This window comes from Excalfactoria chinensis, chromosome 16, assembly GCF_039878825.1.
Source record: "Excalfactoria chinensis isolate bCotChi1 chromosome 16, bCotChi1.hap2, whole genome shotgun sequence".
NCBI lineage: Eukaryota > Metazoa > Chordata > Aves > Galliformes > Phasianidae > Excalfactoria > Excalfactoria chinensis.
In genome coordinates this window covers 9061649-9088441 of record NC_092840.1, presented here as the reverse complement: position 1 = coordinate 9088441, position 26793 = coordinate 9061649, and the positions used below count along the sequence as shown (strand labels likewise).

Here is a 26793-nt window from a genome sequence, read left to right as displayed (position 1 = left end):
TTTCCATGGTAACGGTACCAGCGAACAGCAAAGCTATCAAGGTCAGGCATATAAACTGAGAACGAAAAGTAATTTTCTGTAATGGTTCATACGAGCCTTAACTGCAGCACTGCCAAATAAATAGCCATATACTTGCTTGATTGCCTGCCTCAAATGTACGTAAGGGGGGAAAAAAGAATTGCCAGATTACAACTACAATCACACTGCCTTGCTGCATGGTTCCTAAAACTGCTTGCTAGTGACTGTTGCTTCAGAGGATAACACAACTGCAGAAAAGCATTGAGCTGTGCAGTGCTGTAATGTGAACAGCTCAATTTCTTATTAAGCTGGTTTTAAAGAAATGAGGCAACATATGGTTTTTATTGTGTTTATCAAAGTTAATGTCATAGCTGACGCTGTATTACTTACAAAGAGCCCAGCAAGAGGTCATAAAAATTCCTCCAAAATATTTTCCAGCTTGTTGAAATAAAAACGTTTTACTGATGGATTTGATTCCCACCTTCTCTCAGGGCCTACCTGCAGATGGGAAAGCCAGAACAATCTGCGTGCTTTCCTGCTAACCTTCTTTCCAAAATGCCTGTAACATCTCTGTAGTTAATGGCACTTTATTACGTAAATGAAGACAGTATCTAAAAGTTTGGAAGGACCTTTGATTCTAAAATAGGACATTTTCTTTGTTGCCACTACCCATATTTTTCATTTATTTTCTTTATTTTGCGAAAGCATTGTCGGGAAAATACGTAAATCACACTTAGCTAAGAGCTGTGTCACACTGCGTAGTGATTTACATGGCTGTTCAGAGCTCTGCTAAAGGTGCGTGTTTAAATAAGCGTTTACTTTATGCGACGGTCTAACTATAATATTTGTCTTATTATTCTGCATAAAGCTGACAAAGAATTCTAGGATTATAAATTAGGCCAAGGACATAAAAGCAGCAGCAGCTCGAGCAAGCTCTTGCAGTTATTGCTGTTCACAGTGAGTCGTACCATTTCATGATGAATGGCCAGCATTTAATTGTTACTCTGGTACCAGGCATAAAGCTATGAGTAATTCACCATCCTCCTCCTACTGGGATTTTTATGGCTTAAAATCAGGTATTAAAAGATTGAAATCTAAAAGAAATTAAGCATTTGTAAAACAGAAGAATGTGCTCTCCAAAGCACTTCTTCACTGCAGAGTGTCAGAAGTTGACATTTTCTGCTTTTTTAAGTCTAATAAGCACCGGGGCTGAAATCTATAGTGGTACAAAGAATAGTTAAACCCCACCAAAGTCATCTTAGGCTCATGATGTCTCTTCAGAGACCTGACTTATAAAGCAGAACACTGGAAAACAGACAGAAAGAGGAGAGTGAAGGGAAGAAAGAGACTGAGAGGCAGCAGACAGTGAGTGATTTGTCACTAAGTTCACACAGTAAGTCCCCAGCAGGACCTGGCATGCAAGGCAGTGCCACCCAAACTGTGCTGTTTGTAAATGGAGCCACTCTGGGAAAGAAAACAACAAAACTTCACTCAAAAATGAGCAGGTTTTCAAGTAGGCTCCCGGAGCAGATTTATAGGTATCAGTGTTATATTCACATGAAGCAGTTAGTGTTGGGCACTTAGAAAATTCCAATCTTAGAAAGAAAAACCTATTGCTATCTCCAGGGCTCAGACATGAGGGACACGAGCAGTGTGAATTTTAGCGAAGCTGTCAGTAGTTCATCTGATTGTTTATCACTGCTAACGCCGTGTCTTTACTACCCTTCCTAATAAAGAAGAAATTAGCACATGGAGTTCAGAGTTCCTTTGGAACCCATAATCAACAGGCCCTGCTCACTCTTGAGCAGTAAATCCTATTTAAGGAGAAACGACAGAAGAAAACCAGCTTCCATAAAGGATGATCTTGGCTCAGAAAAAGGCAAGCAAGAAAAAATAAGCTGTGAAAGGACTCACAGTGTCATCTTGTCCAGTTCAGCCACGAGGCAGGGTCATTTGTCACTGCTGGCATCAGGATTAGCTGTGACAGACATTTGTGCAACCATTTCTGGAAGCTGTTCAAAAGACAAACTCAGCAGCCCTTCAGGTGATCAGCTCCGTTGCTTTGATACCCTCCTTTCACTACTGGAAGTCTGAAATACTTGATTTTTTCATCAGTTTAAGATTCTTTCTATTTCTCCCTTTTTTTTGTGCCCTTGAAGAAGTGTCTCTTTCCTACAGAAATGTTTTACATACTTGCAAGCTTCTACCACCCCTCCTGAAACGTGCCTAAGATGAGCTTGAGCTATCATATGGCCTGAAGCCTTTCTTCAGTGCTTCAATTCTCAACTTCTGTACTAAAGGAAGCACTACCATTACTGTCATTATGGTTACTAGAAGATTAGCACTTCCTCGTTAATACTCTTATTGCCAGCATTTAAACCCATGTATTCTTAGTCTAAAACGCTGAGTCTAATAAGAAGATACCCAAACTGCATTTGTATTTGTCATATTCAATGAGCCAAAAATTTAATTTTGTTGAAGACATTATCATTGGCAGTAGCACATCAGCTCACTAATTGTCATTGCTTAGTACATCCCTTTTAATTATTTCCTTTATTGCCAGTCACTCTCCTCCTTCCAAGAGTTTCCGTAAGGTACATCTCTCATCCTGCTTGAAGCCACGTACAGTGAACGTGATTTCTTACAGTTAGAAGTTGTTAAGAAAGAACTTCTGAGGGCAGATTCAACTTGCCAAACTGTTCTTTCTAACTGATGGCTCTCCCTCAGCAAACAGGAAAAGCTCATTTCTCTTTTGACAGAGCAGAGAGAAGCAAAGTACAGTGTCTCTCAGGGTTAGAGCTGCTGTGTGTCAGCAAGGCACAGAAAGGATTTTCTAGTGCTATGGGTCCTGAATCCCCGTGGACTTTTAGAAGAGTTTGACAAGATTGTGACTTGTTTCTCATCCTTGAAGGGAGAGGGGAGAAAAAGAAATTCTCTAATGGTTTTGCAAAGGGGCAGAATTTAGTTATGTAGAGAAGTTATGGTATCTTCTTGTTAGGAGAGCTCTCATGAGAGCTTCAGGTTATGTGTCATGATTGACAAGTGCATTCTCCAAAAATGAACAGCTGGAAATAATTCTTAGAAAGAGAAAGCCTTGCACTGCAAGTGGCATGAAACAGGCACTGAGTTGAAAGAGGAAAATGCAACTAACACACAGTTCCTTGCAGAATAAAGCCTTACATTAAAAGCACTAAAGTTAGTGGCTCTGACTTGGGAGAGCGTTACCTGAGACAAAAGGTGACTGGGCTGAAAGGCAGGCAGTATTTCTAAGAGCAGTGTAAAATGCTGATGTGGAGTTGTGGCATGGAATGGATCATTGATTAAATGGGTGAGCCATTTGCCACAGCGCATTCAGTGTGCTGCGGAATATAATAGATGCTTTTGCAAAGTGCTTTGGAACGGTCAATTACATGCTTAAACTCTACAGATGTCTGCAGCATCATGAGCTGCTGGCAGACAGCCCTCATGTATTTGGATCTGTCAAAGGGAAGATTTTTCTGTACAGCTTTTTTCTCCCCAGATAACCAAAGGAAGGAACAGACTTGCAGTGAACTTATGTGCCCTGTTTTTGGGTACACCCAAGGCGGTTTATGCTACCTTTGAAAATGCAGAATGAGCTGACACAACAGCTTGACTTGCTTACCCTGCTGAACTTTTCTTGCTGTCCTGCTGCTTCCATTCATTCCAATATTCAGTCATTAATATAACTAAACAGAAAAAGTGTTAATCCTTCCCTCAGTATAGAACTAAAAAACTCTCATACTTTATTGAATCAGGATCATGTTCGGAGGGATGAAGGAAATGAGTGAAGGTATTGAAAAATGGAGTAAAAAGCTAAGAAATATTTCCAATTAGGTTGTAATTAAGAATTAGAAATTAAGATTTTACACGCAGCAGGAATAACGTAAAAAAAAAAGAAAAAAAGTGTTCAAATGGTCCATAACTCAAAAAAGTAATCATTTGCTTCTACAAGCACGTGAGCAATTCCATTAAGCTAATCTGATTTAATTGCATTTAGCTCAGAGAGAGACTACTTATATGCTTAAACACAAACATAGAATGCTTAAACACAAACATAGAATGAATTGTTTCCCGAAATGAAAGTCCAGTCAAGAAGAATGGATAATGCAAACAAATGTGAATATGCATTTACATTTTTCAATGTCTTTGATTCAGTATTCTTTATAGTAAAACATTTAAATTAGCCTTTTGGTGGGAAATCTGTTCCCTGGCTGCAAAACATTCTCATAATGCAACATCTGAATTAGTTACCACACAGTGTTATTTTACTGAGAGTCAACAGCTGACCTGGCAAAGAGCTCAAAAACAAAGAAACACGTCCACATCTGCCCGTATCTCCAAAAATAGGGGAAAATGATCAGCAAAATGCTGTCTGATATCTTCATTATGACTACAGACCTGCATCAGACTACAGACAACATCAGAACCTGAAAAGGTCAATCAGCCCATAATGTACAGCACTTTATTCTGGGTGGAATGTGAATTGGGAAAATCATGAATTAATTAATTTTATGATATGAAAGAAATTTTGTTAACACTTTGCTTGTCTGCTTTGGCTTTTTAACATGAAGTTTATGAAGGCTCTGCCTTCAGAGCTGAGCACTGGCTCATCCTGATGCAAATTCTGTGGTCATATTTGAGTCAGCATTTAAGAGGACCTGTTGCCACACAGAAAATCAGGAACAATTACTCTAAATAATTACATCAGTTTATTGCTGTCTGTTGCCAAGAGAAACAAGTCCTTGTTCATAATATCCAATTGCGTTGCCAAGTAACTTAATCTTTAGGGAAACTAAATACGCTCCAGTACTAACACTTCTCTTACAATACGTATCTTCTCTAATTGATATTATGATGGCTCATAACTTCGGCTTTGTTCTGACAATTTCCTAAGGTAGTCTCTGTTTAGTCATGGCCTGGTGACCTCGAGGTGTGAGTTATGACTCTGGACTTGATGGTGTTTGGGGGGTATCTGTGTTGGAGCCAGGCAAGGTGGGTTTCCCTCAGATTCACTGGAGAGAAAGCTGAACCTTTAGGGCAAGTGTGTCAAGCAGACGAGATGGACTGCAGGGCAGAAACACACATTTCTCCAGTGATAGGGAGTGCAGGTGAGTAGAGGTTTCTGATTTGATGTGCTCTCCCACTCGGGCTGCCAGAGCTCTTCAATGTGATAAAACTCTTCTTTCGGCCAGAAAGGTTGGCAAGAGACAAGCCTGATGATAGACCAGATCCATAAACGTGCAGGCTGAGGTTTTCAAACCTGAATGCCTGCAACTGCTTTTTGTTTGAACTCAGCAGCTGCTGCAAGGGTGAGGTCTGTTAGGTGCTTACAGCAGTTGTAAATATTGGTCTGAGTTACCAAGGAGAGACAGCCAACACCTCTCTTAGACTCCTATCACAGCACTTTAGTTGCTCTTCAGCCAGTTTTGCAATGCCTTTTGGTTCGTTACCACTTGTAACCTTCAGAGCCTCCACTGTATCATCTAAATTGTTGCAGACAGAAACTTAGTGTTTCTTATTGCACTTTCCACTTAAATTTCACTCCAGCTTGAAAAGAATGCATTGAAGTCTCTCTTTCACTCACAAGTTAATTGGATTGAGCAGTTCTCATTTTTTTTTTTATTTTGCTTTTTGCTTCTTTTGCTTTACGAAACAGTGAATACAGCCCTAAAAACCCCCTTCTGCCCTATGAAACACTTCACTACAGCGAAGAACTAAGACACTGTGACAAAGTACATTCCTGTCTCACCAAAATCATGTAGTGCCATGTTAATTTAGGTGTTTCCAAGAAAAGCTTGGTAGCTTAGACAGTTTTACATATGTATCCATACATGGCTTTAGGTAAGTATTTATATATATATTTAGGGAGAGAGAGAGAGAGAGAGAGAGTAGTGTTCCGGGTAATGTGTATTGAATTGACTCCTCATTGTCACACAAGTAAGGAAACACCTTACTGCACAGAGCTACCTGTGTAGCTCCCGTTTATGGACGTTCTCATGTTTTCATACTTCTAACAATGGATCCAGATTGTCATTGACAATACACAGTTATTTGCTTCCCAAAGTTCTGTATTTCCTTTGTATTTCTGACCGTCACAGGGACTCATCCAAATCTGAAACGGTTATTTTAATTCCCAGTCCTTTCATTTCACTGCAATGTAATTATCGTATAGATTTCTGTGTAGGTTTATTTACTGTTCTTCTGTTGGGAAAGCGTACTATAAGTAAACTAACTTCTATTAGGTATCTGTCACCAATATTGTCATCTTAAAGGCATTTTAAAAATTACGTAAGTAACTCAAGCATAAAAATGATTCCTTATGACACCAATTCAGATTGGTGGCGCTGCACCTTATCACACAATAGTCTGTGACTCAGAAACATTAAGCACAAACCATCAACACATTGTTCCTCTACCCAAGCTATAAACTCCTTGAGATATATACGGTGCATTTTGTATTTGGACTAAAACGTCTCCAGGAGGTAAAACACAAAGTGTAATATTCTGCATCTTACTTTAAATTCAGAGTATTAAGTTATCTTCTTACTTAACCACATATAATCCTACAGACTTTAGAAATCACAATTTGTCCTTTCATATTCAGATACAGCAATGTATCTACCCTAAATTTCCCCTCTAGCCTCAATAGCACAGTATTTAAGAGATGATACACTCAGAGAAGTCACAATCCCTGGGGGCTCAGAGCACCTTGATATAAAGACACAGTTGAGTTTGAGAACACATTTAAATCCAGTATAAGTCTGTGTGCTTTGCAGAATCAAGAGAGTGTTAAAAATAAGCATGTGCCTCAATATTTTGCTAAACTGGGGCTCAAAACAAGTTTATCCTTTGAAAGAATGGAATAGTTGCAATATCCAAAGACAGATTAATCGTACTGTGTGAGATTTATCTTTAAAAATAGCTGTAAGAGGAAAGTCTCCATTAATAATAAAGGAAAATAAAGGATCAGCAAATGCAGGAGACTGTAGTAAGCAGGAAAACACCTTAACTCATGCAAAACTAAAGGCTTCATCCCATGCTGCATTTGGCTTTCATAAAATAGAGGTTAACTGGCTGCATTCAAGCAAATAATGTGCTATCTTTATCATTATTTGCTTTTTATTAAAAAGGAATGGTATCAGAGTTCTAGAATACCATCATACATGTCCTGAGGCTGTGACATGTGCGATTACGAGCTTGTTATAGCAGAATTTGAATATGGGAAACTTACTTGAAGGCATTGGCATCTCCGTGGACCTTATAGTTATCTGCACTGATTCTTGAGATAACTCTTGTAACAGCAATGAGAATACCAATATTGACCTGAAGAGGAAGAAACAAAACTTGATCAGGAAATGAAGAACTGACTGTGTCGGAGGTACAGAGTGCCCTAAGAATACACTGTGCAAATGCAACACAAAGTAGGAGCTTCACCTGATGCTTTTATTTGGTGAAAGAGAGTCCTGTTTTGGACTGGTATCGTTTGACGTTTGTCAATGGATTTCTTTCTCCCCTAACTGGGTTCTTAAAGGCAGCTTGTGTTTTTTTTCCTCGTTCAGAAACAGCTTGCTTCTTTCAGATGAGGCCAGAATGACACACTGATTCATAACTAAAGTGTTCAGGATCCTTACTCTACAATTAAATACTCTGATAATATACCACCAGGTGACAAATTAGACAAGAAAATCAGTGAACAGGGGTCTGTCTGTGTCTGCATTCTGTTCAGTTTTATCCTTTCATATGCACAGGTTTCAGAAAACACCTTTCTCACTAGACTTAACAATGTATAATTCTTGTTTCTGACCAAAGTCAGCTTGCAGCTTAAGCATGAGATTATTTTAAACGAGCAGTGAGAAAAACATGTTAAGCCTGAACCCTGCTCTCCAAAAACCATACGTGTTTTGATGTCAGGGATGAAAAGAATTCCCACCAGAAACCTAGGAATTCTTGAAACGACTAACACTGAAAAGGTGCAACAAAGGGAAGTTTGCTCCAGAGTCACAGGTGAAGAAAGAAAGAAATCTTCATCATTCTAAGGAGATGTGGCAAAGACTGTCTTGTTTTGCAGAAACCTGAGGTCTAAAGAAAAAAGAGTAGGAGAGAGAGACTGTGAAGGTGAAAGAGCCCTGTCCCTTCTTTCTGCCTAAAGTTACACATCAGCTACAAAGCTGATATTTGGCACCAAAAAAAAGGAAAGAACAAAGCTCTCTTAAACTAACATATAAAAAGAATCCATTAGAGTACGACTGCTCAGTTTAAACTGAATCGTCATAATAAATTCTAAAATAAATGTTCAAATTTGGGGGTCGAGGGGGGTGAGGTAAAAATGACCAAGTTTGGTGATAATTGTTTTTTGTGGCAGTTTTAAATTTCATGACTACTTCTTCACTTGCAGGTTTCTCAGGGCAGACCATCACCTAGTGTAAGGCGTGGGGACAGATGTGGTACTTTGTTTCTGCCTTGGCTTTTTAGTCCACCCACAGAATTCCCTGTAGAACAAAACTGCTTTTCAATTATGAGAGTATTCGTTGTTCAATCGGTTTTACAGAGATTAATAAGAAGTGAAATTGAATGCTCTTGTGATCATTTTCCCTATTCCCACCAAATCATATATTGAAAATATTTTTAGCATCTCTTTGAGGCAGTAACAAGCATTTCTGAAAAACCCATTTATATGCTAAATATGCATGTTGACTGAAGCAGCAAATGATGAATATGAACAAGTTGTGCTTCCTCTTCTTTCTCTCCTCTTCCAAACTCTCCAGTTTTCTGCTGCTTGTCCACCCAGCAAAGCTCTGCGGCTCGTCATGGGAATTTCACAGGAATTCTGTACCCTTTACTTCTTCCCCAGCAAATTTTCCTTCACCAGCCCAGTTTGGTCCTTTATCCAAAGAATCAGCCTCTTCGTCTGACACTTCCTTGAAGATTTCTCATTGACAGCTCAAGTTCAACTGCTGCATGAACCCTTTTTCCGATAACTGCAAACAGCGCTCCTGCCAAGCTCACTAGCACTTAACCCCAACCCTTTCTTCCATTCCTAATTCTCGTTAGACAAACTGTCCTAGATTTTACTTTTTGCACAGCATTCTTAAGAATACGCAGATTGTGCAATAAGTTTTGGAAAAAACTGAAATAATAAATTCCAGTGAAGTCAAGATGAAAGGATGAAACCTCATTCCTCAAATTCTGAATTTCCTGCATCTTACCAAAGTCAACAAGGGCTATAAACAGCAACAAAGGCGTACTCAGATTCTTGCAGACTTTCACTCAAACTGGAAAAGAACCGTAGGAAACGGTTATCAAAACATCACAAGCGAGATGGTCTCCAAGGGGACAGAAACGAGATGGTTTGCTGTAGCACAAACAGCTTAGCATTTCCAGATGAATTTTAATTTCTCATGTAAAAATAAATGAAAGTGGAAATGAATTTTCTTTATATTTTGGCTTGTCTGAAGTTGAAAGGTAAAAAGACCTTGAGCTCCTCCTCTTGTGCAGTCAGTGTAATCATATCCCTTCCAGCGTGCTTTAGTTAATTATTTACAAGACGTGACGGAAGCCCTGTGATCTGACTGCTGATAAAAATAAGGTACTTGTAAAATTAGCAACCAACCCTTACACTCAAGTCCCAGAGATCTGTGTTTAAATTTCCTAAACCACTTGAAAATTTCTGTTTAGATATTTTGAGAAATTAAAGTATTCTCATTCAGTCTAAATAAACAGGCTAGCTATGAATGTCTTCTTTTGTTAATGTTTCAGTAAGCAAAGCATGGAGGTATTTCCACTGTCTTTAAATGGGAAACCAAAACCAAAATACAGCCACTTATTCCTCCCAGTGATTTTTATTTTTCTGGCATTTGAAATAAATGCTTAACCAATAACTTTAATAGGGGAATGATTACTTGATGAAGCGCTCATTGTTTTTTAGCATATATCAGAATGTTCAAAGTAGGAGAACAAACATTTAGATAAGAGAACTGTATACAGCTCCTGTTTCTTACTTTTCTGAAAGGCCGGACTGCCTGCCAGTTGTAGTTATTTTGCCTTAAAAGTACACAAGAACATGGAACTGACTCCACTCTATCAAGTACAGCTAATAACAATAGCACGTTTCCTAACTCACAGGACTCCTTTCAGGGCAGCTGGTCCGACCTCAGGATCTCACAACTCTGTGAATCTGGCAGGAGCTGCCAGTTCCCAGTATGGCAGGTTGATCCAGAGCCCACCAAAGCCCATGGGAAGATCCCAGGAGCATCAGGGAGCTCTGGCTATTGCTGGTAACAGCCTCACCTGACTAAAAATTGTTGGATCAAGCAGAGAGTTAAATGAGTAAAAAGAACTTGTTCAATGTGAATATTTCTTGTCAGCACTTCTTTGGGTCACGTTTTTGGACATGGAAAAACACCAAGTGCATGAGCCAAACTATCAGCAGTTCTAACACCTGATGCCTTTTCTCAGCTGTCGCAGTGGGATTTCTTGAGTATCTCACTGGGGGAGCAGAATGAATGCAGCAAACAATGCTGTGAGATGACAGAAGGACTTTCTCTCACTTCTTTTTTGAGGTTTTCACTCAGATTCCTTCCAGGTCTCATGAGATTTTTGTTGTTTCTTTAGCGCAGTGCAGAAATCCCATGAGTAAAGCTCTCTGATGCGCTGTGTTACATCCTGGCCAAGAAAAGGCTTGGCAGCACAGAGGAAATACAATTTTTAAAACACGGATGAAGCATATTGCCTTAATTAAATCTACTGAGCAGCTTTCCTCTGAAACCATAAACTATTTTAAGCTCCACTTCAGTTTTGGACAGTGGTACGGGGAATTAGATCTGTTTCTTCAAGTCTGAGATTTAACGTATTCTCTGACAGCGCAAGTTACTCTAATCTCTGCCATGACATCATTAATAGCACGCCAGCACTGCAAGCTGTTGGAATTGCAGCCCATTGCCAGGTCACATCAGAAATCAGGGAGTGTGATGCATTTCCATACACAGAGATGTTCAAAGCTGGGGGAATGATTCTGGAAAGCCAAAGGGACTTCTTGGAGTTGATTTAGATTTCTTGTACATAACTTCCAGTTTTAATTGTTTACAATCTGTCCCATTGTTCTAAAAATCATCTCATATTTTTCTGTTGGTGAGAGGAAATTTAATTTTAAAATAACGAATAAATTCAATTTAAAAATACTGAACTGGCTTATAACTGAGTGCTAATAAGAAAATAAGAGCAGCTTTTCTGCTGTGGTCTGTTCATTTGTGCTCTGTTTCACCGCAGCACTTAAGTATGTATCTGATTTCAATCACTGAAGAAATCCTGCTGTTTCAGCACCTTTAAACATCATTGGTCCAGTTCTGCCACTTCTTCCCATGACAAATGGTGTCTAATAACGGGCACAAGGTGCCACTTCTAAATCAGTGGGCCCATCTGCGGAGTCAGATACAATTCAGCACATAAAAACGGGCTCAATTCTGCATTGGCACGTAAAAGAAGACCATGAGGCTAACTGAGCTTACTAAAGCATGTATGAGCAGCAGGTGTATGAGGAGGAAATCTGTTTCCATACGTTTAACACTCATCATAAACAAGTGCTAGTTGAAGCCAGTGATGGCACTCTCAGTCTGGGATTCAAGTTTCATGGTGTCCTATCTGAAGACACAGGCTACAGAGCTAATATCCATATGGCACAGAACCATGGTAGCAGTGTGCTGTTGAAAATCACTTAAGTCCATAAAGACTTGGAAAGACGTGAAAAATCATCAGGCAAGTAACTGCTTGCAGGGAAAACAATAGAGGGAACTTAGAACCAGAACCCAATCTTCCTCCAGCAATGGATTGCTCACTGTAGCACACCCACTGCTCTGCATACACAGATGCTTTCAGTAGAATTTCCTTAATTCTGCCATATCTGTGGATACACACCAAGGCAGCAGATGGCTGATAACAAACAAAGCCTTCTGCCAGAAGCTCTTACTGCCTTGTTCCAAAAATTCAGGTGCTTCGTCAAGTTTTGTTTTTTGTTTTGTTGCTTTGAAGACGTATTTTTCCAGGCATTCAACACTGGCTGAGGTTAGGCTGGCTTTCAAATGAATGGCAGCAGTTTTCATGGGCAGTCGCCTTACAAGGATGGTATTGAGGTTTAGTGTCGTGGTTGGGGGCAGGGGGACCTGAAGTGGATGTGGAGGTGCAGGTAGAATTCCAGAGAGGTACGCATGGAAGGAACTATTTATTTCCTTATATTCCTCAACTTTGGGTATGAATCCATTCAGGACTGGGAGGTTCTGCAAATTACTCCCCAGAAAAGTATGTGTGAGTATTCTTTTCCCAGTCACACTCCTACCACATCATTCTGTTTTAAGGCTCCGTGATGTCTGCATTGACTGTGAGGCTGCAGCAGGACAAAAGCAGACTGGGTCTGCCTATTCTCTAGTGAGTGGGAGCTGAAAGGAGCAGGCCCCCTGTTTTCTTCACAGTATAATCCCTTTTCTTGGCAGAGATAAATTGTGGATAAAAGCAGTCAAAAAACAGCTTTTTGAGGCATATTTTCAGAGCTAAACACTAATTCACACAACTAGTGGCTAATTTTCTCTTTAAAGAGCGGAGGCACACATGCACACACAAAATAGTGTTTAGCCTTGTTATTTCCCTATAGGTGCTAACGTATTTTTCATCTAGCATATTCAATGCCCAGAGAGAATAATTTGTCAGCCAGCTTGCTGCTGTTTCGCACAGAGAGGCTGGGTTTAGACTATTTAACAAATTGCTCGACGTGAACCAACCTTGTGAGCTCATTCTTTCGCAAAACATTTGCATTCCTACAAGAATATAACTTGAGCTGCACAAATATTATATATCATGAGTGATAGCCGGATAGTTAAACCTTTACGTTCATTGGCAAGCAGCTACGAATGCAAATTATAGAAGGCTGTGCTCACTCAGGTGAGTAAGTGCTCCACTATCTGGCATGTTTTGATTAATATCATCTTTGGACAGCAGCTGGGAAAGATTGGATTTTCAAGTTGCGTGTCATTTCCTCCTTTGCTGCTGAATAACGTCCAGAAAGTGAATGCTAATGTGAGAGGAGATGTTCAAACATTGCGTTATTTTAATTGCTCTCCAGTCATCGATATCCACACATCTTTGAACTTAAACTCACATACAGAAGGTCAAAGGTACTGGGGAACAAGATAATCAGCTTGTCAGAACACAGTTCAGAGCTGCTCAGCCAACTCTCATCCTGTGATCAACATTTCTGATTTGCATTCATATGGTTTCCCTCAGAAAAAAAAAGAAATTCTGTGCAGGGATTTCCACTGTTGCCATTAATCATTTCATTAAAACACTAACATGAGGCAATTTCTGCCACGCTCACATAGCAACTGTTTCCATTGTTTTTTATATATGTTTATACAGCCTCGTTTTTCAGAGCCTATATCTCTATTGGAATACACTGGGCTAAGAGCTGCTGGTTTTGTTGTCTCCAAGCCAAATGCTAGAATGTCAACCCAGGTGCAGTATAAAATTAGCTGTGATGGTACTGGTCAACTGAAGGGACCACCTCCTGCTCCCCAAACGGTTACAGAGATGTGCAGTGGCAAACACAACCACTCACTGCACTACAATATGAATAGCTCTACCTGGAGAGAGAAATCTCCCGCTGAATTCCTACAGACCCCTGACTGCTTAAGCATTCAGCATGATTGAGCCACAATGCACTGTAATTTTATGTGTAGGTATAATTTAATTGCTGTAGGGCATCCATGTCCCAGTACTGCAGTCATGAATGTGCATACTCCTCTGGAAAATGGTGTTCATTGCAGCTGAAAGGTGTCCTGGTAGCTGTCCCAGCCCTGTCTCAATTGGCCCAACAAACTGCCACAACCAACATCAAAATCCCAGTGCAGAAGAGCACAAAGACATTATCACTTGAAGAAGGCAGATGTGGAGGCCACTTGTTACCTTCCCCAGAGAGGTGACAGCTCAGGCTGTTGGTTTATTGCATTTCTGCCAGCTGCCGACTGCTTGCAAGCCCTGCTGAACATCATCTTCACTGCGGGCATTCAGCTTTCACCCAGAAAAGTGAGATCTCTACAAGCAACAGCTTCAAACACCCTCCAGCTGAGTTCTGTTCTGTGGCTGACAGACATCCAGTATGAAAACAGCAGCCAGGGGTTTACTTACCAGAATTACAAACAATGCCGGTGCCACAAAAGCCCAGATTGCTCCATTCTCTAGGGAAAGCCAGCAGCTGTAGAGAAAAATAGAATGATTTTAGGTGAAACACACAAATGTTTAATGTTAATGTTCTTGATTGAACAAGAGACTAAAAGTAAGTTTAGAAACATTGATGTATTTTAAAAGTGAGAGCCCTCAAATTCCGGTGCAAGATCTCATTTAGATTTGTATCTTTCAAAGAGTCAGGGACAGCTATCTGCCTCAGCAGCCCTTTAAATAGCATGAGGGGCAGAAAGACAGGAAGAAAGGAAAGGTTTTATTTGTTATTTGTTGTTCCTGCATCCACTGAAAGCACTGCCTTTGTAGCAAGAGGCAAAACGAAGCCTTTCCTGCCTTGCCCAGCTGGGCAGTAGGTGGGAAAACACAGTCATACTTCTTTCTTACAGCACAGGCAATGTAGGCTGGTTAAGCACACACGACAAACAACCCCTGCTGCAGAACTTTCTCGTACATCATGGCAGAATTAAATCCTTTGTTTTTTTCTCAGATAATTCTGCTTTCCTTTTTCCAACTTAAATTGGAAGGACACAGATTTTCTTTCTTCAAATATCAATTCTAAATCTGCGGATGCTCAACTTCAGTTTTCTTCAAAAAGCTGAATATCTTTAACTAATATCTAAGTCGAATATCTTAGTTGAAGATCTTTATTCCCATCTTGTCAGAAATCCTTCAGCCTCAGCTTTATTCTGTGTGTGAGTGAGCAGAGTGCTCCCATTGGGTGCCCGCTGTTGGAGGCAGTGATGTCTGCCCATCCTCCCACAGCTCCAGAACAGTGCAGAGCTGCAGCCCTGCTCACAGACATTTCCATCCATGTAGTACCTGACATGGAGACATGTTCATACTCACTTGTCACTTTCTCCATAGCTGTCCAAGGACGAGGTTGCAGAAATTACACAAATCACCAGCGGGCAGCCTGTGAAAAGGCAAAGGTTGTGATAGTTCCAGGAAACCCTGCAAATTCAGCTAACCACTGCTTGGACAACAGAGCAACTCAGAGCAATTTTAGAATTAAGTCGAACTCCTGAAGCTGCTTAATGCGATATATTTTAATCAACTAATGTTGGACAAACAAAATGACTTTGAAAAGTAAAGCGCTAATTTAACAAGTATCATAGTATCATAGTATCGTGCGAGTTGGAAGGGACCTTAGAGATCATCGAGTCCAACTCCCGGGTTTCGAGCCCTCTGTGTAGCGAAGTGGCACTTCTACCCCTGCGCCACAGTGAACTGAATTAGTGCTGATTTCATTGAGAATCGTAGCTCTTTTTCAGCTCAGTTGGTTTTTTTAGTATGATTTCTGTCTCTCACTATTTGAACAGTGATATTCTGTGGAGCGACACCAAGTTTATTTTTACCACTTTCCCCCCAACTAAGCTCACCTCGCTCAAGAATTCAGAAACAAACTGTAAAACAGATGAGTTTCTTACAGTGACCCTTAGTTGCCCAGAACATTGTGCTCAGCACTGAGCAGCAGTTATGAATGGAGCAAAGCAAATTAGGATCCCACTCAGGTGCCGGTCCAAGATTTATTTTAATATAAATATGTAACTGCCCTGCAAGATTTCTGAGCTTAAAGTAGATGATGTTTCCAGATAGGAAAGCTCCAGCATGCAGCATGCAGTGTGGTGAGAGAGTGCTTGTGGGGATGATGCGGTGATTATCCAGAGGCAGAAGAATACAGCCCTACTGCCAGGGGTGGCTGTGTGCCGCTGGCCTCAGCACTGTCCTGTTGTGCCACTTCACACAGCTTTCCAGGCAGGGAACTGGAAAGGGAACGAGGGCCTTTTTGCCAGCAGTTCTGAATATAGGGAAACCTCATCCCTTTAAATATTAAATGATTGTCTGTTAATCCCTGTATGATTTAATAAAATGTGAAGGTTTAGGTTTCTGTCATCTTGTGGAATTTAATAACCATGTCCCAGACAGAGTATTATACATGAAAACTTGAGGTTTCAATTTTCTTTCAAATTCTTCCAGTTTTCTCCATGAGGTTTTTACAAAATTCTCTGACAAGCAATTTCTGCTTCAGCTTTACTGATTGTTCTCATCATCTTCTTAATCACCTTCACAGAATTCTGCAAAACTTTCTGGTAGTGGCAGAACTCTCGTTTTTTGAAATGGTATTTTTGTTCTTTAATCGTTGTGTCTGGAATCACCTTGTAGTTAGAAATGGGGAAGAAGCAGCATCAACAGGCATGGTTTGGTCTTCCGCTTTGAAATTCATTGGGAGGATTTCAACATCCCTGGAACTTGCTCCTGTTCTCCCATGCTCGTCCAAATTAGGATTAACCCCTCAAAAGCATATTTGTGTAAAAACTAAGAGGAAGCACATTTCTAGTTTTCATCTGTCTGCTTAAAGAAGGAGAATCCCCTACGTATTGAACAAACCAAGAATAATCATATTCAGCATAGCAATTATGCACTGACATGAGCCCACCTGCTGAAAACTGCTCTGCTGTGGCTACATGAACTACCTGGGCTAAAAGCCCTTCGGTGTGCCCTCGTATCCCTGACCACAGACACTGTTGGTTGGCACAGTTTATCTTCTGATGCTGTCTTCCTTCAACAAGCAAACCCTGCCTGTACGTCACAGAAGCAAAAATACCTGTGTCTTAACTCTCCTCTACACTTCTACTTTGCATTTCTTTCCCAAAAGCCAGATATTCAAAGGATTTACTGTGACATCAATTTTAAATGGCAGCGAAGAGGAAAATTAAATACAAAGTTCTTTTAGAAGATAATAAAACTTACGCAGATGAAACACAGAGCAGTCATCTGCATAAAAAGACCTGTTAAGACAGGGATAGTAAAACGTTCTGCAGCCTAAAGTGCAGTGCTTGCTTTTTCTTTGCATTGACAGGATATTTGATGGTAGATAGCAACGTATGCAGCATCAAGGTTTTGTTACAGTGAATTGTGACCCTTTTTGCATTAAGAAACAATCACTCAATAACTCCATAAAAGTTGAAATAAAACTATATTTAGCCTAGGAGGATAGTAAGATTTATTCTGGACTGAAGAATTCGTATGGATTGTATATTATACACAAAAGTAAATGTGTTTGCTTAATCTTTTGTCAGAAATAATTGTGTAAGAGCTGTGTAGTCTACCCCCATAATAGGAAATGTTGATGTTGTGCTGGCACTGGTTACCATCCATGAGAGAATTACGGTTATGGCTCTTGACTGTATCTGAAAGTTTTCTCAGTTAGCAGATGCTACAAATATGCTCACCAATTCTACCCAGAATTGCTAAATTTATGATGCAATAGACCGTGCATTCCAGAGCACAGGATCAGATGAAAATGTTCTCGCACACATTTCTGGCAGCTGATCTATGGCAGCGGTGTCATCTGTGTCTCTGTAGTCCCAGTGCAATACAGTGTCACCTTCAAATGGGACAAATAATTCCACACACCTCCCTGTGCTGCTGTAGCTTGTCCAGGTCTGCAGGCCAGCTAATTTAAAGCTACCTCTTAAACTATGCATCAAAATACAGCCTGCAGAGAGGGCATAAACTCAGAGCGGCTGGGCACAGGAAGCCCAAAAGCCCCATCTTTGCTCAGATAGAATTCTTCCTGGGCTGAATTTATCAGCTCAAATACAGTCTCAAGTGCAAAGCCTAAAATGAACATGAGAGAGATTACCAGTTTCCCTCCTTTTCTTCAGCATTAAACTTCACATGTAATCCATTTGCTTTACGTTTCTGAGGCACTAGTAATAAATTAAATGGACACAAATGATGTATATTCCTTTCTAATACTTAAAAGATCTAATTTACTCAGTGGGGAAAAGTATATTCTCCCATCTGTTTTGAGGAAGTTAATTCTGTATGATTTTCTTTTGCTGCCTTATACTTTATCTATCTGTGGATGAATCTGGGGCAGCAAATAAGGAAGCTTAGATCTTTTGACAGCTTAGAACAAAATCTCTGTTCTAAAGTGGTCTTCAAAAGAAAGGAAATTGTCAGAAATTGAAAGACAGGTTAAAGTCAAAGTGCTGCAGCAAAATCTCCAATATCACAGCCTTTATCATCAGCGTCCTACAGATGGCTGGCTGGGAAGAGCTTTGTTACAGTAAACATACTGTGTCTGTTATGCCCAGTCACTGGGGCAATAAAGTATTTTTTTATCCCAGTCAGTCTCAGGATAGTTTTAAAAGTAGAATATTATCACCTTCCTCAAATTGCTCTTTTGAATTACAACTGCGGGCTTTAAGGTAATTTTAGCACCCTTGGGACTAAAGATAATACACAGGAACTTCAATCAGCTCTGCATGTTTGGTATCCCATCTCTCTGATTAATGTTAAATTCATTTTACAGGAGTGGTATCTCTCTGGAGCCTCGATAGACATTAGCAGATCAGTGGTAGTCAGTGTAGAGTTCCTTGTTCCCAACTCCTGTCAACTCGTGCCTCAGGTTCCAACTTGTCATCAGTAGTCTCTGCAAACTTTTATATGTATGCATAGAACAGAGATTTTCTGCTTAAATTAAATAATGTGTCTGAGTTTGTAATTTTAGAACTGAGGCTTCACATTATTCCAGGTCCTATGAGTTTGCAAATGAGTTTGTCAAATGCAGTCAACGTTTCATATAAAAGAATCAACAAATGAACTGCTTTGACTAACATGAGAAGAAATATCCTTTGTCTCTGATTTCTTTTGACCTTTTTAAATCACTGCAAGAATTAGCCAATCCAAGCTGTAAAAAATGGTCATTCTTATTAGGTACTGGATTATGTGTAGCTGTTATGGTTGCAGAATGGTACAAGAATGCTTGACTTTCTTTTGACAGCTGCATTCAAGAACAATTTACCCTCATTTTAACAGCCAAACAAAATAATCTTAAGATAAAACCTTCATAGCCTCTTTCCCCAAACATGTGGAACTTCTTTTAAGACACGTAAACTATACACATTAAAGCTGAATTCCTTTCTACTCTCAGGAAAGCAAATTGGGATCATAAGATCACTCTTTTACGTAAGCTTCTGAATATAATCTTGTTTCACAGTGAAGAGACTGAAAGCAAGCAGCAAATAAATGCTTACCCCATCCAATTCCATAATAATACAAGTGCTTGCTCTCTTCCGACCCAAATACTTTGATCACCATACTGTAGAGGTGAAATCCTTCCACCAGCATCCATGCAAAAGCACTCAGGAAGAAAAAATGAAGGAGAATGGCCAAGATCTTGCAAGGAACCTAAATTAACAACAACAAATAATAGATTACTTCTTTGCGATGCAGACATATTGCTTTTACAATTTTTTAATCGCTATTATTTCTTTTTACATTTACACTATATGCTTCATCATGGGTTAAAAGCTCTTCTAAAGAGCAAAGCACGAGAGGACTTCATTTTTTTAAGACATTTTGAGGTAGCTTTGGAGTAAAAGATTTTCTTATCTTATGCTGTGGAAAGCAAAACTGATTATTTGTATGTGCATAAGCAATACTGTTACCAAAGTCTACAAGATATTTAACAAGTCAAAACTGCAGTTTCAACGTCTTGTTGCCAAGTCTGTAGTGAACATAAGAGAACCAGAGGAGTGGGAGTACTGTGCTGTACAATGCTCCCTGTTCTGTAATGTTCTTCACAATGAATATATGATAACACATTAAATCACACTGTATTCCAGTCCATTACTGTCTGTCCAGGTTTAAATTTTGCAAAAGTTTCTTATTTTTTTCCATTATTAACATTAACAGAGGTTTCAAAAAATTATGGTAAGCTTTAATTGGCTCACAGCTCCTAATTGCTCTGTGGTTTGCCTGGTTTGCCTGCATGTTTGAATTCCCAGCTTCCCATTTTCCAAAACATATATCTGCTCCATACAAAGCCATGTTTGGCAAGAACACACCAAGCAATTACAGCAAAGAACTTACATCTTTCTCCATAGAGACCTTACAGACATAATCTTTTGGAGGACTATGTGCTATCAAGTTTTTGCAAGCAGGAGCTAGGACAATGCAATGGTGCATTTTAAATGTGCTCTTAGAATGAGTAGCAGCTGTATCTGAGTTCAGCTATATCAGAGTTGCATCCTGTAGCATCACTTCTATCACACCTCCAGGATTATGGAGGGGTTTCTTGCATGAAGTCAGTGGGAAGATTTTTGTTGTCTTCATGGTTTCACTGCCTCCCCAGAACAAGTTACAGTGTGATATCCAGGCTGCTGGAGTCTGTGAGCTGAGGATGCATTACCAGTAGGAACCAATTTGCTTCCACAGTGGTCTTATAAGATGTTAATGGGTAGTTCCCATTGTTCTGTCAGTTTAGCTTCTCTATGGTGGTGTTTTATTCCTTTTGTTGATAGTTTAGGACTTTTTGTGCTAATGAAAATTAAAATGTTATATCTTGGTAGTGTAGTGCAATGTAAAGACTTCCAGACCTGCACTCAGCTGGTTCTCTGCTTGTAAAGGGACATTTCAATGCAAATCCACTGTGATTAGATGTAATAAAAAACAATAACTTCGGTTTTAATTCATGTAAGTGAGATCTGTAAGTGTTTAGTATTTCAAATGTTCCGTGACATACAGCTAAACCAAATTTGCTTATTGTCCAGAACTGTAAAAATCTTCCCAGTTAATTTTATCATAAGGCTATGAAATCCATTTAAATTCCTTTTGATTTCCAACAGAAGATTAGTACACAACAGTAAAAATGCAACATAAAGCTGGCTTAGAAATTCCACTTGTCAAATGGATGCTTTCAGTTTTTCAAGTAGCCAAGCAATGTGCATCACAAAACAGCAAAAAAAACCAGCTACAGTGCAGTAGCAGGAGTCTGGTCTGTGCACAGTGCTGGATAATACTCATTCTGCATGTATGCCTTAATAACTACTTTGATGACATCCTTAGATGACAGAATAATAAAAAGATCTTCTCGGATGTATTAGATAGATTCAGGTTCTATTTATGGAAGTAGAATTTTGTAAGTTAAAAATTACACTATGAAAGGAAAAACGCTGTAGTATAATTTGCAAACAAATAATACATCTGAAACTACTAGGGAAATACTGTATGCTATATCTGGAATCAAAACCTAAATATCAATAGAGATGGAGACGGGAGAAAGATGAAGTCATACAAGAAAGTGATGCCAGCTCATGGTCTGTTTGTACAGTGCCATTCCTTATTGCACTGTATTTCCTCAAACAAACTGGTACCATTTGTCCTCTCAAGCAGGGCACTTATAAACTGTTTAGCACTAAATATACCCATCTTTGACAGATGCAGAAGATTAAGTTCACCTCCCAGTGTACATATTGCCGCTCTCTTTTTGTAAACTAACGTTTAGCAGTTCGATTACAGCAGCAATTAAAGGTATTAAAACTGATGCCCAAGCTGGTGAGAATTGAGCATGCAGAAGGAAAAGATGCAAGAATAATAACAGGATGAATCACAACATCTCTGATCCCTAGAGATTATAACAATAGAAATAAAAGTGCAGCAGATACGTGTTTGGTGCTTTTCAGCTTCAAGATCTTTACAGAATTGTTCCCTACAATTATTGCTGTTACAGTTGTTGCTGAAATATCCAGGGATTCTGTGAAACGTTTCACATCTGAAAGCCTGATGCAAGAAAAAAGGGCTCGCTTTCTGTGAGCTGTGGTTTACAAAAAGAAATCTTCACACTTGTAAACATGGTGGACATTTCAGCCTCAGATATAATCAACTATGGAAGAGATCAATGCCTACAATACATAGATAGATGGACAGAGAAGGGGTAGATAGATGGTAGACAGATAAAGCCTTTGCTGCTCTCCACTGTCTCTATTTCATTTTCCATCTAAATCATTCCTTATTATTTTCTCCTTTGCATATTATCTTACTCAGGACCTACCAACAAAAGAGTATGAACTTAGATTCACAAATAGGTTTTAGATCCTCAGGTAGTAATAGAAAATGTAGCATCAGATATTACTGTTATTTATAAACTTAAGAGATGCTCAAGTCATTCAATTTTAGATAAATATAAATTTAAGTCATTTCTGTGTTGGCAAAATTAGAAGTATGCAGACCTCATATTTACCTGTACTGGAAATATATATGTATATATATATTAATAGAAACTGTTGGAGCAATGGCTGACCACAATAGCAAACCATTACAAGTCTTGCCATTTACAAAAATAGAGCACACTGGAAGGTTGTTTTAAAATCAGGTTTTGTTTCTGCCTTTTTCAGGTGGGACATTTCATTAACAGATCTTAAGTTTTTATGTTTGGTTTTTATTAAAAAGTACCATGGAAAGAAATTATTTTCACTGTTGTGTAATATAAGTAACTTGACATATTCATCTTAATTGAGACTAATGTTTGAGATGCCCATTTGAATGGTTTAGATCCTGGTATTCTGTATAAGGAATTCCCATCCATCATAGCAGATCTATAAAATCAATCCATAATTTCAAGCTCAGTTCTACAGGATCAAGCAGAAAAAGCCCATAATTACTTAAAGTACCAGATCAGCCATATGAACACATTTGTCATTTGCTTGTGTAGTTGCTGTAGATGATTAGAGAAGTGTATACATGCTTTATAATGCTGCAAATCCTCAATTTAACTCATACTGATAGCTAGAGGCAATGTTTTCTGCCACCTCTGGCTAAGTAAGCAGTGCTTTCTGTGTCTTCCTCATTGATTATGACTCAGGTCAAACAAACATCAGTTATATTTTAGAAACATAAAATTTCTGGAGATGACGAGCAATAGATCTGCTGCTCAGAACAACTGAATGTTCTGCCACACAACTAAAATCCATGAACAAAAATCAGACTTTTTGTTTTGCTGCCCACGGGAGCAGAAGAAATTGTGACAGTTCTACCAAGAAGCTCATTGTCTTTGAGCAAGAATGACTTTTTAACGTGAAAAAAGACAAGTATACGTAGCAGAAAATGGAGGCTACATTAAGCAAAGAAGCACGTAAACAAAACACCTAACAGAAATATAAATATTACCTTACCTAAAAGCAAAATTTATGCAAAATTTTCCATTATAGAATTTATACAGTTTTCAGTAGAGGAAATATGATGAGAGTACACATAAACCTTGTGAGGCAAAAGTCAATTGATCCGTGTGAACATGCAGCTGGAACTTCCTCATTACTATAGCGACTTTACCATTTGTTGGGCTCCTGTTCCCTTCTGTTCTGCAAACAGTCAAACATGGACAGATACTATGATAATGCTATTGGAATTCACAGAAGTCTTTATCCAGTGTTGTGGGGTGGCATTTTTTGCTTGGCATGTGAAAAATGGGGGATCTCGCACCCTATAGACATTGTATGTGGCATTCATTCTGTGCAGAAGCCTTGCAAAATTGTCATTGCTCTGTCTCACTTACCGTTCCAGGGCTGAACTGAAAACTGATGACAAGCAGAATCTGAGCTACCAGGACAGCGAAGGACAGGTTGGCATGGATATGATAGCGCTGGTTGCGGATGGTGCTCACAGACCTGGCAGAAGACAGAAAGGTAGGTGAACAAAACAGTATTCTATGATGCATAAACATACTTATCAGAATACTTATCTGACATCATAAATACTTCTGACTGGCTTTTGGTTGCTTGTTCTGGTGGAGTGTCTGTTGAGCACTTACTCCACCAGGTCTCAGCGGTACCAAATTGGTTTCCTGTATATTCTGTCACCATCCCAAAGGCATTAGAAGTCTGATTTGCACGTTAACTAGCTCTGATAATGAGTCTTGACTGACACTTAACGAAGAGCTTGACTCTAAATGGTGCTGAGTTGTCAAGGAAATCAGATCTGTGCCTCACAGAAAACATGCAGCAATTTATACCACATAGCCCACAGTCTGGCACTAAGTTTCTGTTTGTATTTTGTTTGTATTTTCTTGTATTAGAAAATTAGTAATTAAAAAACCTCCAGGTACAATTCTGAGTTTACCGCTATCAGCATTTTAGCACTGGATCTATGGCTTCGTACACATATGGACGGTGCCTGTCTTGACAGTGCACTGAACATGATTACAACATTATTTGAATCTCTCTCTCTTGTCTTTGCAAAAACTGGCTGGAAATCTGACAAGAATACACTTTCCTGGGAGTATTCTGACCTTTCGCTTCTGTAGTCATCCAGAAACAGGAAGTAGAAAACAAACAAAAACATTTATCCAAACATTTCAGGCCTTTTGCATAAAGAAAACAACAGTAGTAGTGAGAAGCTTTCTTGTTCAACATACTGCCTGCCAGCCCCTTCAGTATCAGGAGACCTAGACCATTTGGCTGCATGAATGACCCAGCTTCCTTTGCATGACAGTATGCACTCCCATCTTTTATTATGCTGCATTGTGATGACTTTTGTAACAGCTGGTGCACATTGTGCATGTCCCCTTCAGCAGGGTGGCATAGGCTCAGCAATGCAGCTGATGGCTTGCGATTAGCCCTGGTACTTCCAGCACCGTTTCAGGCACTATTCAGTGAGAAAGGAGCAAAAAGGGAGATAAAAAGAAATATTGATGCCCTAAAAGTAATTCTGAAAGACAGGTTGCGTTGCTTGGTATCAGTGGCTTTCTAATAAGGAACTTCTTGCAGTCACACAGTGGAACATCATTCCCCAGGAGGCAGTCAGGACTGCCCTCCTGGGAAGCAGCTGTCCTTGCCAGTACACAGAGTAGCAAAGAACTTGCCAGATTCCTCTCCACTTACCTCATGATCATCTAACACTACATTGCAAAATTTCACTTCAGCTGTCTAATGAGGCCCTGCTCTCCAGTGAAAACCTAATCAAATTATTTTTAATTGGCAGTTTGAATGATTCTGTATGTAGGTGGGGTGCTTAACACTGTGATAGTCAGCTGGGTCCAAGCTCTCTTTCCAAGTGTGCTCAAGGAGTTTTCAGCCCAGCTGCAGCAGTACCAGCTCTTTTGCTCATTTTCCTTTCTAAACACTAATATCCAGCTCTACACTCAGACAAAAAATCGAGCAGATCATTCCCCTTTGCCTAAACATGCTAATAGCACAGTGCCAAATGGGCAGACATTGGACTCGCTTTGGGTGGGTTTTGCCACACATTACACGCTTACTCCAAGTATGACCAACACATATCCTGAGACTTGGAAGTAATACAGTTTTTGGAACAAACAAACATTGCAATCAGTTTACTGTGTTCAGCAAGCCCTTTTTCCTAGAAACTGGCCTCTCAGCATGGTTTGGTGCTTAACAAGCAAGGAGACAAGAATCACATTCCTTGCCACAATCCCAATCTGCTACACAACCTTGGATGAGTTGCTTCACCCCTCGTTAGGTTTCCTATTATTTGTTTAGACAGAAAATTCTATGAAAGCTTTTTTTCAGAAATGTTTGTATCAAGCCTTGCTGGGCCTCAAACTCAGTTGTCACAACTAGAACATAAATTGGCAAAAAGGCCCAAAAGCTCGCGTGGCAAAAAACTTCACTGTGCAGAATGCCCTGAAAGGGGCTGCTGTGTTATAGGTGTGAGGGTGCAGAAATTCAGGGATTTAAACATGAGCCACAGAGTGAATTTCACACTTCATTCTCCTTAGCAACATGTTAGAAAACCAGCCTAACAGAGAACAGAAAGATATTCAAAATTAAATGTAGGTCATTTGGTGTAATTGCACACGGTATTTAGGAAATAGAACTGAGGCAGCAGCTGAGCCTTCCTTTCCAGACATACCTAGGCAGTTTATAAATACACTGCTTTACAGGCAAGATGGAAAGCAGAAAGTACTGCTTCTTTCACTCCAAGCAATCCAAAGATACTTCTGCTGGGGAGATCCTGTGGTCCTTGCTGATCCTGTGCTTGCCTTGAGCTCCTGACAAGCACTCCTACAGTCTCCTCTCAAGATTCCTGAACTATGGCAAAACATGGAGATCTTTAAAAAATCTAAGAATGTCTCATAGCATGAAAATAGCTTGCTGTATTAGGGATCACCCCTATTAATTAATGAATTTATAAATAACCAACTGGTACAAATACATGTGCAGAATCTAATTAAGGGTGGTTGAAAAATTAGTATTCTTTGTTTTATTCTGGGCACCTGAAGGGATCCAAAACCTTCAGTGTTTGACCTGAAAGGCACTGTTTGGCTTTCTGTACCACAGCAGCTCAGCACATATTCAGTTAAATTCACTCACGACAATACAGCAAATGTGACCAGCGTGATCGTCAAGCAGAAGATGGACAGAGCACAGCCAATGTAAGTGATGGAGGAGAGGGCCACCTGGTGTTCTCTTGTTAGCTGTACACAAACAAAATAAAAAGAAAACCTATTAGTTGATTTATTACACCACCAAACCACAGGTCAGCCCCCCTGCACACAGCATTTCCTCTTCCGTATACAAGCTGATGTTCATGATCGTTCACTGCTGTTTCTAACATGCAAAATGAAGGGCTGTCTCTGAACTGCAGTCTCACAGCCAGGGAATGCACATGCCCGTGGCATTCTGGTTCCTCGTTGTATTTCATAAATCAGTATTTCCTCAAAATAAGTTTGCTTCTCTGCTGCAGTGATAGAATCAAGCCTGAGATTGGAGCAGCTTATTGGGC

General features: G+C 39.7%; 1 protein-coding gene across 1 annotated transcript in view; it reads right to left on the bottom strand.

Moving 5' to 3' along the window:
• The window catches only part of ADGRD1 (adhesion G protein-coupled receptor D1), a 110744-nt gene that overhangs the window by 16012 nt on the left and 67939 nt on the right, over positions 1–26793 (bottom strand). The window contains exons 16-21 of the mRNA XM_072351036.1: positions 26382–26485; positions 23606–23717; positions 19308–19461; positions 15109–15175; positions 14209–14275; positions 7271–7362 (exon numbers count right to left, since the gene is read on the bottom strand). Coding sequence (XP_072207137.1) covers positions 7271–7362; positions 14209–14275; positions 15109–15175; positions 19308–19461; positions 23606–23717; positions 26382–26485 — 596 coding nt within the window. The remainder of the gene's footprint in view (positions 1–7270; positions 7363–14208; positions 14276–15108; positions 15176–19307; positions 19462–23605; positions 23718–26381; positions 26486–26793) is intronic.